At 49.3% G+C, this 12418-nt stretch overlaps 6 protein-coding genes across 6 annotated transcripts; 2 read left to right on the top strand and 4 right to left on the bottom strand.

Annotated features, from left to right (window-relative positions):
* Positions 1–562: 562 nt before the first annotated feature.
* Positions 563–3328, bottom strand: BDV38DRAFT_294664 (uncharacterized protein). Its single transcript, XM_032062541.1, has one exon. It carries the CDS (start codon positions 2994–2996, stop codon positions 780–782), a length of 2217 nt encoding a protein of 738 aa, XP_031911394.1. The 5' UTR covers positions 2997–3328; the 3' UTR covers positions 563–779.
* A 316-nt stretch (positions 3329–3644) lies between these two features.
* BDV38DRAFT_252619 (uncharacterized protein) lies at positions 3645–3866 on the top strand (the record flags this gene model as incomplete). Its single annotated transcript, XM_032055148.1, has 1 exon — positions 3645–3866. A coding segment is annotated over one exon (188 nt), but the record flags the coding sequence as incomplete, so codon positions are not given.
* A 1677-nt stretch (positions 3867–5543) lies between these two features.
* Positions 5544–7057, bottom strand: BDV38DRAFT_272861 (elongation factor 1-alpha; the record flags this gene model as incomplete). The annotated part of the gene is made up of 3 exons (XM_032057567.1): positions 5544–6652; positions 6712–6980; positions 7053–7057. 3 exons carry the CDS (start codon positions 7055–7057, stop codon positions 5544–5546), a joined length of 1383 nt encoding a protein of 460 aa, XP_031911396.1.
* BDV38DRAFT_140764 (uncharacterized protein) lies at positions 6831–8002 on the bottom strand. The gene has a single exon (XM_032051428.1). It carries the CDS (start codon positions 7714–7716, stop codon positions 7126–7128), a length of 591 nt encoding a protein of 196 aa, XP_031911397.1. The 5' UTR covers positions 7717–8002; the 3' UTR covers positions 6831–7125.
* A 168-nt stretch (positions 8003–8170) lies between these two features.
* Positions 8171–9309, bottom strand: BDV38DRAFT_252624 (DNA-directed RNA polymerase III core subunit RPC11). Its single transcript, XM_032055149.1, has 4 exons — positions 9060–9309; positions 8771–8980; positions 8607–8701; positions 8171–8538 (listed from the first exon to the last, which is right to left on the bottom strand). Exons 1-4 carry the CDS (start codon positions 9070–9072, stop codon positions 8503–8505), a joined length of 354 nt encoding a protein of 117 aa, XP_031911398.1. The 5' UTR covers positions 9073–9309; the 3' UTR covers positions 8171–8502.
* Positions 9310–9787: 478 nt separating this feature from the next.
* BDV38DRAFT_272862 (ankyrin repeat-containing protein ANK1) lies at positions 9788–12402 on the top strand (the record flags this gene model as incomplete). The annotated part of the gene is made up of 4 exons (XM_032057568.1): positions 9788–9799; positions 9861–10038; positions 10134–10445; positions 11396–12402. The coding sequence occupies 4 exons, from the start codon at positions 9788–9790 to the stop codon at positions 12400–12402; spliced, it is 1509 nt and encodes a 502-aa protein (XP_031911399.1).
* Positions 12403–12418: the final 16 nt, after the last annotated feature.

Genomic DNA, 12418 nt, shown 5'->3' on the forward strand with positions numbered 1-12418 from the left:
ACGCTGCCATTTTCTCCGGTTGGTCTTCCTCTTCGGCTCTGGCCTGCCCTCTCCATCGAGATGAGCTGGTAGCTTTATGCTGCTATCCCTTTGAAAGACTCCATGCTGCAACGTTTCTTGTAAACCACAGCGCGAACAACCGCCTTTCCAAATGAAGACTGTTTTTGGGTTACCAAACACTGTGTTCAGTGGATTTCAATGGTTTCCCGTCGTCTTCTAGTCAGGTACCATCAGATATATTGACAGTTCACAGATATTAGTGGGCGCCAGATGAATTTGGCTGAAAACTAGACTAGAAAGTCAAGAAGCACGGTGAACCTGACAGACATGCTAGATGTAACGATATATTACGATACAAATGGTTGAATATGTGAGATAGAAGTTGGGACCACAAGAGTATGGAAAGAAGTATAAATGGCACATTGACACGTGATAGGGTTGTCAGCACCTTGATTGATAACCAACCTTTGATCTGATTCTTTGTTAGTGGGCAACCATCATGCTAAATGTCGTATAGACAAAGGCAGCGTTGTGTATAATTGTTAATGTATGAACGTCTGTGCTGCATTATGTACAACTAGAAATACGTGAACCACAATAAATCGTCAACATCATAAGCAATCAACAACAGGGGGAATCTCTGTACAAATGAAGGTCTAGCCATAATGACACTATGCAAGGCTGGATCTTGAAACAACGTCTCGCTATGAGCGCTGAGGTGAATAATATATACCGTGTAGGCACCAAAGTTGGACCGTTGGAAAACACACTTAAGCTAATCAGATGTATCCAAGGTTCCCGAGGATCGAGCGGCCCTCATTGACCGACATGTTTGTCACTCCCAGAGATCGTACTAGCGCCCCCTTTCGAAGTCGCTGAAGCCCGATGCCCACCTTCCAGCCTTCTGTCTCTTCCAAGACGAAAAGATATTTTCGACCCTCCTGGTCGCGAACGCTGGCTCGCAATACATGGAGTCCCTGTACCTCGGACTGAGACCCTGGCGACGCAAGACGACATGTATTCTTGCACACTTTCAGTAGATTGAGCAGGTATGCATCGGACTCCGCCGATGAAGGTCCTTCGTCCCGTCGACCAAAGAACGAACTCTGCTTCGGAGGGTTATGCTTCTGGGAGGCATATTGGGGGCACCACACCTCAACCAACTTCATTGTCCACGCCTTGACATCCCATTCTCGCTGACCCACTCCCCGGATATCGTCGTCAATGAACAGACCTTCGGTAGTGATGCGCAGAACGAGTCCGTCCGTTACCATTCCCTGTCCAGAGACCAGCTGAGCCGCTGGGCTTTTAATAAATGCATTGTTGAACTGAAAAACACCCTTGATAACAATCTTATCAGGGTCCTTAGTTTCATACCGTCCCCTATTTGACGGTGGAGGTGATGTTCGAGCTGTCGATTGTGAGGGAGCGTAAGATGATTCAGAGTATGCTGACGAACTTGACGTGCCCCCATATGGCCGTCGAGGTCTGTCGTACGGTCGAAAGGAATATGCATCGTCTTGGTCGGCAGACATTGTAGTTCGTGCTCCAGATGGAGGAGGCTTCTTCGGTGATGGACTTCGGGGAGGGACTGATGCGCTCCCTGATTTCTCCTTGGCAGCCTTCGCCGCGGCGTCTTTCGCTGCTGCTGCCTCCTTGGCCGCTGCCTCTTGGGCATCTTTGGCCTTCTTCTCGGCATACTTTTTTGCTGCCGCCTCCTTGAGGGCTGCAAACTTGGCATCCGCCTCCTTCTTTGCAGCCGCTTTTGCAGCCGCTTCCTTCTCGGCCGCTTCTTTCTCCGCCTTAGCTTTTGCTTCAGCGGCCTCCCTTTCAGCCTTTGCTCGGGCCTCCGCAGCATCGCGTTCGGCCTTTGCCCGAGCTTCGGCTGCTTCCTTCTCGGCGCGCTCCCGTGCCTCCTTTGCCGCTGCTTCTCTGGCAGCGGCCATCTCTTTCTCGAACTGCTCCCTTCGCTCACGCATTTCTTTCTCCATCGCCTCGCGTTCCTGCTGTCTTTGTTTTTCTTGCTTCTCGGCCTCCCTCTTCCGCTTGAACTCTTCCATTTTCCGTCGAAGCTCCTCCTTCCGTCTTGCCTCTTCGCGTGCCTTTTCTTCCCGTTCTCTTTCTGCACGCGCCTTCTCTTCACGAGCCTTTTCCTCCCGAGCTCTCTCTTCTCGAGCCCTTTCCTCCCGAGCTCTTTCCTCCCGGGCCTTTTGCTCCCGGGCCCTTTCTTCTCGAGCCCTCTCGCGGGCTCTCTCTTCCCGAGCTTTCTCCTCTCGCGCCCTTGCCTCCCGAGCTCTCTCCTCTCGCGCCCTTTCCTCCCGGGCCTTTTCCTCCCGGGCCCTCTCTTCCCTGGCCTTCTCCTCGCGGGCCTTTTCTTCCGCTCGGGCCTTCTCTTCGGCCTTGGCCGACTCGGGTTTATTTGGTCCTGGGCCAGCGTTAGGGGGAGGCGTCTGAGGCGGAGTGCCGGCACCATACTGATTTCCAGAGTACTGGCTCCCTGGCGGAGATCCATAATTCCCACCATAGTTCCCTTGCTGTCCACCAGCATTACCCGACCCTCTCGCATATTCTCCTCCAGCACCGGCCTGGCCAGTATTGGCTCTGGCACTTCCCGGCCCTTTTTTTCCAAACCCAGCTTGATACACGCCGAACCCCCATCCTGCAATCCCAACCCCAATCCCTAAGAGTCCCACACCCATCCCTCCGCCTCCGCCGCCGCCGCCACTGGTGGCAGCAGCTATATACCATGTCTTGAAAATGGGCGATATAAAAGACCACACAAGGACAACGAACAAGGTGCAGACCGAGCCAGCGACGAAACTATTCCGCTGACATTGCAGCGAAGGGAGATAGAGGAAGCCCGACCCGGACGAATGTGGCGGAATAATGAAGATATCGTAGTTCCCTTCGGGCAGGTCCGACGCCTTCCGGTATTCTTGGCCACCGGTGGTGTTCGGTTTCTCGCCGTGAGGGGGAGGAGGGGGTGGACCGTCCATTGCGAGGTTGATTCGGTCAGTTTGAAAACGGACTGGTTGTCTGGGATTGTCGTCTGCGGGCTATCGGGGAATTTTCCCTGCTGATTTCGTAATGGGCTATAGATATATTGATAGTGTCTGGCGCGTGGACTGCGATATATAGAGCATATTTTCAAGATGACATTAAATCGGCGCTGAGGCACCGGCTCTCAGCGCTGGCCTGGAGGAGATCTGGCGTGAGTGATTGGAGTGGAGTGAATGAACGGTATTTCCGGAACCATACCTAATCTCAATATTTCAAAAGTAAAGAAGAACAGAAAGAAAATACACAAGAAGCAAAAGTGAGACTGATTAAATTATACTCCCAGGTAAAGGCAGCGAAGTGAGAAGCGGGATGGAAGTGAAAACAAAACAAGCGGCAAAGGGAAAGCCGAGAGGGTGTGATGATTGATCCGTGTTAAATGAGCGGCACAGTCGCCGTCCGCTGAACCTTGCAGACAACCCGTTACCCCGAACGGCAAGTCGATTGACGCTCAGAAGAAGCAGTTATGTTGTGTAACATGAGTTGCCTTTGCTATTCTTCTACGAAGTATCTATAGAGTAATCGGGAATGACAGGTGTTGCTATTGCGATTGAGCTTGGTTTGTTTATCATAGAAACTATCTATAGGTATGGGCACTGACTCGTATTCAATGTACAACCCATCGCAGCCTTGCGTTACTGACAACATAGTTGGGTTTAAGGTGTCTTCTGGTTTCTTGATTATAAGCTTCATACTTCATACTTCATGTCTGCCAATTTATTTACGTTTGGCTTTTCAACATTCCAGTGGAATGGCATCTAGAGTTCCACCCTGAATCTGTTACCCGCACGTAAATATTTGGCTGGAACATCACGGTTCATTTTCCCGGGCCACTCTATTGGATATTAGTTAAATAGAGAGGAATGGTTTAATTTCTCGTCTGATAGTTACGATTATATGACAGCAATGGTTGAGGTTGTTGGTCAAATACTACTACACTTGAGATAGTCAAATGGACATACATTCATTTCTCCTCCATAGATACAACTCCACTTTGTTTGTTTTGATTTTCCTGCTTGAGTGTTAGCGTGGGTGTGGTCAATGCGGGGTTGTCATTGGCCAGTGTTATCAGATACTGTCGATCTCATTATGTAAGATTGTCGGAGGGAAAAGTAATTCTCCGGATTCTCGGTTGGGTTAGTTCATGCTGGTATAAAAATAGATCAAACTTTTTTTGTTTTTATTTATTTACTTGTTACTTGCTCAGTCACATATATTGTTCCTTCAACCGAAGTGTAGCTTTTTACTTGTCATATGATTTCAATTGGAGTTATAATATCAGCGGAGAGCATGGACGGCCAACGTATAATCAATTAATTGATCTGAAAAGCTCGATTCAGGCCTCAGGATTCTATATAGAATGGTAGTTCTCAACCGAGTATATATACAACTCGTCAGCCCCTTGTAGAAATACCACGGGGCCATGTTTTTTTTGCTAATGGCCATTGATGTTCCTTCATACCCATCTGTTTCCATCTTATATATTTCTAGTAATAAGCAGGCACAGCCAGCCCGTTAGTTGAATTCATCCAATTAAGGTCATGTACCTGGACTTCATGATCCGCAGAATCCCTGGATCAATACTAACCATTTAAGCAGCAGCACCACAACAGCATAAATAGTGGCAATGTATTTCATCACCAGGGTTCAACTCTTTAGACATTGTCTAAAGCCCCGCTAACGCTTCCGTAGCTTTCTCGGAAGGTTGTAAGAAAATTTGAATCGAAAAGTGGTGATCAGGATATATACAACATACCAAGTAGTAGAACTAAGAATAACTTGTAGATGGAACAAATGTTCACATCCGCAAGACGTCTTTTTGACCTGGGACGAGCGTGTACGGTTAGGTGGGAGCCATTTGGCATAAAGATGCCACTCGGTGGTAGTGGTAGGCTGTAAAATATATTCTATACAATTACTAGTAATTGCTCACTCCACCACGAAGGGATATATTCACGACCGAATAGCTCCATCAAGGGTTTCTTAATATAGAGACAGTATGTTAGTATGAACTATAGTACATCGTTTATAATATCCATATACTTATGACGCCAACTATGGAGGGATTAATGATATTACTTGCATTGGTTGTTGATGGCAAACAAAGAGATAGCAGCTGGGGGAGATTTGCACCAACTTATCAGGGAGAGGCCCCTACAAGAATGGTTCGATGATTGACGAATCGCATGCATTAAAATGACAGTTATGTAATGACTAGGAGGGGTACACCAAAGCCTTCCATAGGGTTCTGCCCTCGAGGGGCATCGGTGAATGCGATTGACCTCGCAGGTTTCACATCACAATAGAGCAATTCAGTTACTACCAACAGTGTAAAAGTCTACATGTAGTACGCAATAGATTGAACAAAATCATGATTCAAGTTCTGTAGGATCAACTACATAATTGAAGTCTAATTTCATGAGAATTCCATATTTTTGTGTGCTCATAAAAGGTTCATAATTGCATCCCCGCACATATTAACCAGCTTATTTCTTACCGGCCTTCTGGGCGGCCTTGGTGACCTTACCAGCACCGCCAGCAGACTTCTCAACGCTCTTAATGACACCGACAGCGACGGTCTGGCGCATGTCACGGACAGCGAAACGACCGAGAGGGGGGTAGTCGGTGAAGGACTCGACACACATGGGCTTGGAGGGAACCATTCTGACGATGGCAGCATCACCAGACTTGATGAACTTGGGCTCATCCTCAACAGATTTACCGGTACGGCGGTCAATCTTCTCAAGGAGCTTCTCGAACTTGCAAGCAATGTGAGCGGTGTGGCAGTCCAGGACGGGAGCGTAACCGTTGCCGACCTGACCGGGGTGGTTGAGGACGATAACCTGGGCGTTGAAGGAAGCGCAGCCCATGGGGGGGTCTTGCTTGGAGTCACCGGCAACGTTACCACGGCGGATGTCCTTGACGGAGACGTTCTTGACGTTGAAACCAACGTTGTCACCGGGGTTACCGGCAGCGAGCTGCTGGTGGTGCATTTCAACGGACTTGACTTCAGTGGTCACGTTGGCAGGAGCGAAAGTGACGACCATACCGGGCTTGATGACACCAGTCTCGACACGGCCGACGGGCACTGTGCCGATACCACCGATCTTGTAGACATCCTGGAGGGGAAGACGGAGGGGCTTGTCGGTAGGACGGACGGGGGGCTCGATGGCATCAATAGCCTCGAGCAGGGTGAAACCGGTGGACTTGCCAGCCTTGGTCTCCTTGTTCCAACCCTTGTACCAGGGGCACTTCTCGGACTTCTCCAGCATGTTGTCACCGTTGAAACCGGAGATGGGGACGAAAGGAACGGACTTGGGGTTGAAGCCGACCTTCTTGATGAAGTTGGAGGTCTCCTTAACGATTTCATTGTAACGGGCCTCGGACCACTGGTTGGTGTCCATCTTGTTGAGGGCAACAATGAGCTGACGGACACCGAGGGTGAAAGCGAGCAGAGCGTGCTCACGGGTCTGACCATCCTTGGAGATACCAGCCTCGAATTCACCAGTACCGGAGGCAATGATGAGGATAGCGCAGTCAGCCTGGGAAGTACCAGTGATCATGTTCTTGATGAAGTCACGGTGACCGGGGGCATCTATTGATCTTTGTTAGAGAACTGTAGCTGGTGAGGTTGGAACTCAAAAGAATGCTTACCAATAACGGTGACCTCATACTTGGAGGTCTGGAACTTCCAGAGGGCAATATCGATGGTGATACCACGCTCACGCTCGGACTTGAGCTTGTCAAGAACCCAGGCGTACTTGAAGGAACCCTTACCGAGCTCAGCGGCTTCCTTCTCGAACTTCTCGATGGTACGCTGGTCGATACCACCACACTTGTAGATCAGGTGACCAGTGGTGGTGGACTTGCCGGAATCGACGTGGCCGATAACGACGATGTTGATGTGGGACTTCTCTTCCTTACTGCAAGCGAGAGGAAATCAGTCAGCCATGATCGGAGATGCAACCGAACCCAGTCGTCAAGGATTAACCTACCCCATTTTGAAGGTTTTGAGAACTTTGTAGTTCTTTGTAAGATACTAGAAAGATTCTGTAAAAAAAAGCTTGCTCAGATCCTACGGCTGATCGCGTAGAGGTACTGAGCAAAACAGATGTCAGTCAGGCAAGAGTTGATGGAAAGGAAGAAAAGACTGAAAACGAGGTAAGGGGGGAAGGATATACGTACTGATGCGGACGAAGAGAGAAAGAGGAAAAAAGTTGTGGGAGGGGAAGGAGGGGGAATCCTTATATGGAGGGGCAAGCGAGAAGGCGAATTAGTGGGCGGGCTTAAGCCCTCGACCGCCGCCCTTATCATTGGACATGGAGGGGTAATGCCCCACCACGCATGTGCGGGACCGACGCAGAATCTGCACGGCGGAGTCTCTTCCAGACTGTCGACTTTTTGGGCGATGACTCTTGTTGCTGCGGCCTTTTGGGTACACCAACCTCGTTGATCTTGTTTCCTTGGTTCTCTTTCGCTCGGAGACCCGACCATGACCCCACCACCGGTCACTCTCCTGCCTCGATGATAAAAAATTTTCACACTCTGATTGTGGTGTTCCCACCTTTCCGGTGGGTTTTGGACAGACAAACTGGGCATCAACGCAGTTCTACTAGTAGGTGGGCTCCCTCGTTTGCTGCGTGTTTGACATATTTGCATTTGAACCCCGCGGTCGTCCGAGTCCTTAATTGGGCCGCTCCTGGTCAACACCCAAGCAGCTGTGGCCCGGCCGAGTGGCGCCTGTCTGATCCACTGTGAAATCTTTTTCTCTCACATCTTAGGATATCTTCTTACAGCCAGCGTAGGAGGCAAATTTAGCCTAGGAAAATTTTTTCTTTTTAGTTTCCTCTCACATATGATCGCTACTGTGTGTGCCCCTCCTTTAGATCAATCCCTTACTGGCTCAGACTTTACTAGTTTACTTAGGTAAAGATCTGTTGTTGCCCCTCCTGAGCGGTGACAATCTAGTTTGTAGATGAAAATTTTTTCATATGGACAACGACCTAAAATAGAAAAGTTAAAAAAATTATCGAATCACACAAAACTCATCATATATACCAGCTAAAAATTTCTTTTGGAGCTGGTCCCGTGTTTGGTAACAACGCACAAGCTTACCATGGATGAAGGCGCCCCTCCAATCCCAAACAGGCGATTACCTGCCGCCGCTAAGAGAAAAATTTGTCTGTTGATCTGCCATACTAGCTACGTATCCGCATATAGTAGTAATCATTGATAGCATAGTCATTATAGTAATCGTTGAGGGGTATCGCTGAGCTAGTAAACCACCATACTCCTGGAAAACATTCACAACCACCATCTAGAGTTGGAACCAAAAATAAATGATAACACCACTTTCTTTCTTTTCCCACCAAATCTAAAACACTTTTCCCAGAAGAATTCTGGAATGTGATATTTTCTCTTTCTGGAACAGCGGAAACTGCAACTTTAGTTTTCTCTCCATCGGGCACCGCAGCTGGTACACTGTTGCCCACCGAGTCAGTATGCGAGCTATATGCAAGTCGTCCGCATGAACTAGGAAAGCCGCCCACCTTCAAGAATGTAGTCATAGGTTCATCTGCACTTCGAATCTGCAGCTGGAAGAAGTATGCACGGTCGCCATTACAGTTCTCTGCGGGGCACTGGGCTGTAGGTGACAAGGAGAAAGCATATGTGAGCCTCAACCACGTCACTCATGAGAACTGACATCACTTACTAGCCATGCTATCGGCATTCGCAAACTCTTCTTTGCCGCCAAAGACATCCTCCACTTCTTTCTGCTTCATTTCTGTTTTCTCGAAATAGCTCTGTTCCAGAACATATTGATATGGGCAGGTCCGGCACTCAAATCGATTGACCCCCAGAGGGTGTCTTGGAGTCGGGTCCGCGCGCGAGATCGTTAGTGCATTACTGCAGTTGGGACAGACTGCGAAAAGAGCATCCCAGGGTTAGCTATGGGCTGTAATGGACATAATAGTCTGAGGGAGAAGGAGGGATAAACTAACAAGTCAAGGGCATCTTGAATAGCTCTCTCGCTGGATACTCAAATGTCAATAGTCGGAAGAGAGATGTTTTCAGTCAATCAAGACGTGGCAGATCTGCTCTATTACGTAGCCTTCAATCACGACACTTTGAATAAGCTGTCACTACTGCCACAGTTCCGCAGCAAGGGCTCATGCACATTGTAGACCCTTATCGGACAAGCTCGTCGTTGGCGGAGAGAAAATAATCTCACCGCCTTTGACCCTCTTATGGTTTGGTTTGCGGCTCTGTTGCAGAAATTAGTAGATAGCCTGAGGTACGCGCCAATTGGACGCGGGGCAGATTGAGTATGGCGGACCGGCACATCAATAATCCGAGCGGCTATCGCAGCGGGAGACATGCATTTACCCCGTAGCGCGGCGGGGAATCTGTCACGAGAATTGATATACGAATCAAGCCAAAGACCTCCTGGTAAGTAGCCTCCGATGGCTATTTAGTGAGTTCGAGCGTATACATAGGATCCCCTGATTGTTGTTTCCCCGTATGCTAACTATAACTTTCTAGCTCATAGTTTCCGGAATCTCCGCGTTAGCATACACCGCTTCCTGACTATCTCCGCTGTCGACCTAGCGCATCATTGCCAGAGCATTCTTAGCTGCTGCCTCCATCACATCCCCTGTTCTTCGAGCCACAAGTTGAAGCAGCGACAAATCTCTTTGTTTTCCTAGGAATATCCCCAATTCAATCAATCATGGAGGACGAAGTATGTTTTTTTTGGTTGACCATGCAACGTTCAATTCGGCCGCTTATCATTGATTGATTAGGGTGCATCTCCTCGTGAACTGGTCGTTGAGGCTTGTCGTCGAGACCAGCCTCATCTGATTGAACAAGTCCTAAAGGGTATGGAAGGGAAATCGAACGAAGAAGTGGCCGAGTTCTTCAACGGCGTTACAGACTCATTGGGGAACCACGCCCTTCATATTTGTGCTACATATGGCAGCGGTAAGTCGGTCGCATGACGGACAGCCCCCAAGTGCCACTCGTGGGTCTTGGAAATCAGCAACCAAGGAATTCATTCTAACCGCACCCTACGACAGGTTACACGATGGACTGTCTCTTTGATATCCAATACTTTGAATGCGACCCTCTGACCCGCCTCGACAAAGATACCCCCCTACACACCGCTGTACGCTACGCCAACGAGAAGGATCGTGAACTCGGACTGGAGATGATCGAGATGATGTGCGAAGCTGGCTGTGACCCACGAGTCAAGAATAAGCATGGTCAAAAGCCCGTGGACCTTGTTTACAACAACTCAGAGATTAAGTCGATTCTTCAGCAGACCGAATACGTTCTTGCAGAGGGTCTCAGAGATGCCCCGGACAATGGTTCTGTTCATGACAGCGCAAGTGATAGCGAATAAGGAATGGAAGGTCACTTATAGCGACGTTGCCTTCTTCCCTTTATAGACGTACGACTGTGATGATATGCTAGGTTTTACTTTCACCCATGGTTCAATAGATTGGTCAAAAAAAATATATGCCGCAGGCTTTGTACAGAGCGGAACCCGACCGTCCGGGTCCTGGTCATAGTGACTGACTTTTCCGGCCTGCATCCCAATCTTGTCCTTCGGTACCTGAGGGGCTGATGTTGACTTTGAGGATAAACTACTATAGAAGTGAACACATGCTGATTAGATTTTCGGGATTAACACATTGGCTGCGAAAAGGTTATATTAAATCCCCGAGATTCCGGGCTTTGATAGCGACATACGGTCGGTAATAGTGCTAGTCAGTCTCGAGTTTCCAAAAAAAGTACGCTTGAACATGTTAGCGCTTACGAGGGTGATGCGTAAGTTGAGCTGCCTATACTATCCTTCGGAAGGTTGAAACGCCGAAGCCCGAATAACATCAGGCACGTCCATGACGACCAACTCGCAAAAGTGCCTCATAAAGCCTGACTGTCACCGTCGGGAGAAAATGTGATACTTTTTTGGCACTTCCAAAATACTGTGCTGCTGTTGAATCTTGCCTTAGGATCTGATTCTCAGATCCCACTCTTGCCCATACAATTATTGATTTGCAACGTGAGAACGAAATCGCAGAAAACATGGCAATAGCAGAGCGTCAGAACATTGTCGTTCTCGGTGGCTCCTATGCAGGCGTGTCTGCTGCTCACTACCTTCTCAAACATGTGGTACCCAAGTTACCAGATCCAGAAGGATATCAGGTCATTTTGATTAGCGCGTCCTCGCACGCCTTGTGCAGATCTGCTTGCCCCCGTGCACTGATCTCAGACGAGTTCTTTGACCAGGAGAAGCTGCTCGTCAGTATCTCTAAAGTGTTTGAGCAGTATCAAGACGACCGGTCTCGCAACTTTCGCTTCCTCCACGGCACTGTAACCCAGCTAGACCATACCGGCCGGAACGTTACTGTGAGTTTTCCCGCGAACGACACTACGGACACGATCGATTTTCACGCGCTTGTGATTGCAACTGGTGCATCAACGCCTTCTCCCCTTCTTGGTCTGAATCATGATGTCGGGGACCTACGGGAAAATTGGATTGCGTTCCGGAAAGCCCTGTCAACTGCCAAGAGTATCCTCATCTCTGGCGGCGGTCCGGCCGGAGTAGAGACAGCGGGTGAACTTGGCGAGTATTTGAATGGCCGCGCTTGGTGGTTTCACTCCCAGTTGGCAAACCCTAAGGTACCGATCACGGTCGTCACTTCTGGGCCACAGATCCTCCCACTCTTGCGTCCTAGCCTCGCCAGCCTGGCAGAGCAGTACCTTGCCCAAGTAGGGGTGACCGTCATCAAGAGTGCGCGAGTCCAAAATGTGGCACCTACTGCCGACAGCAAAGATGCCTTGACTGCTAAGACGACAGTGACCCTTGAGGATGGGCAAGCTCTTGGAGCCGACCTGTACATTCCCGCCACTGGCACACGGGCGAATGCTGGATTTATTGACCGATCTCTCCTGACACCTGATGGCCGTGTTGACACCAATCCCTCGACTTTACGGGTTGATAAAGCCGGACCCCGTGTTTACGCGATCGGTGATGTTTCATCATGGGCACGACCGACTGTTCACTTCATCGTCGAAGCTATCCCGGTTCTCTGCGCGAATATGAAGCGCGACTTACTTCATGCCGCTGGTGAGGATGAGGGCTCTGCGGGTGAGGATCGCTTGTTCAAGGAAGATACCCGCGAGACCCAGTTAGTCCCAATTGGCAAGAGCAAAGGTGTCGGGGCAGCTATGGGGTATCGATTGCCGAGTTTCCTGGTATGGTTAATGAAGGGACGAGATTACTGGTTGTGGACAACTGAGAAGCTGTGGAGTGGGAGGCAGTGGAGTAAGGAGCTGTGATGGCGAAGCCTTTCCT

Source organism: Aspergillus pseudotamarii, assembly GCF_009193445.1.
Source record: "Aspergillus pseudotamarii strain CBS 117625 unplaced genomic scaffold BDV38scaffold_44, whole genome shotgun sequence".
Lineage (NCBI taxonomy): Eukaryota > Fungi > Ascomycota > Eurotiomycetes > Eurotiales > Aspergillaceae > Aspergillus > Aspergillus pseudotamarii.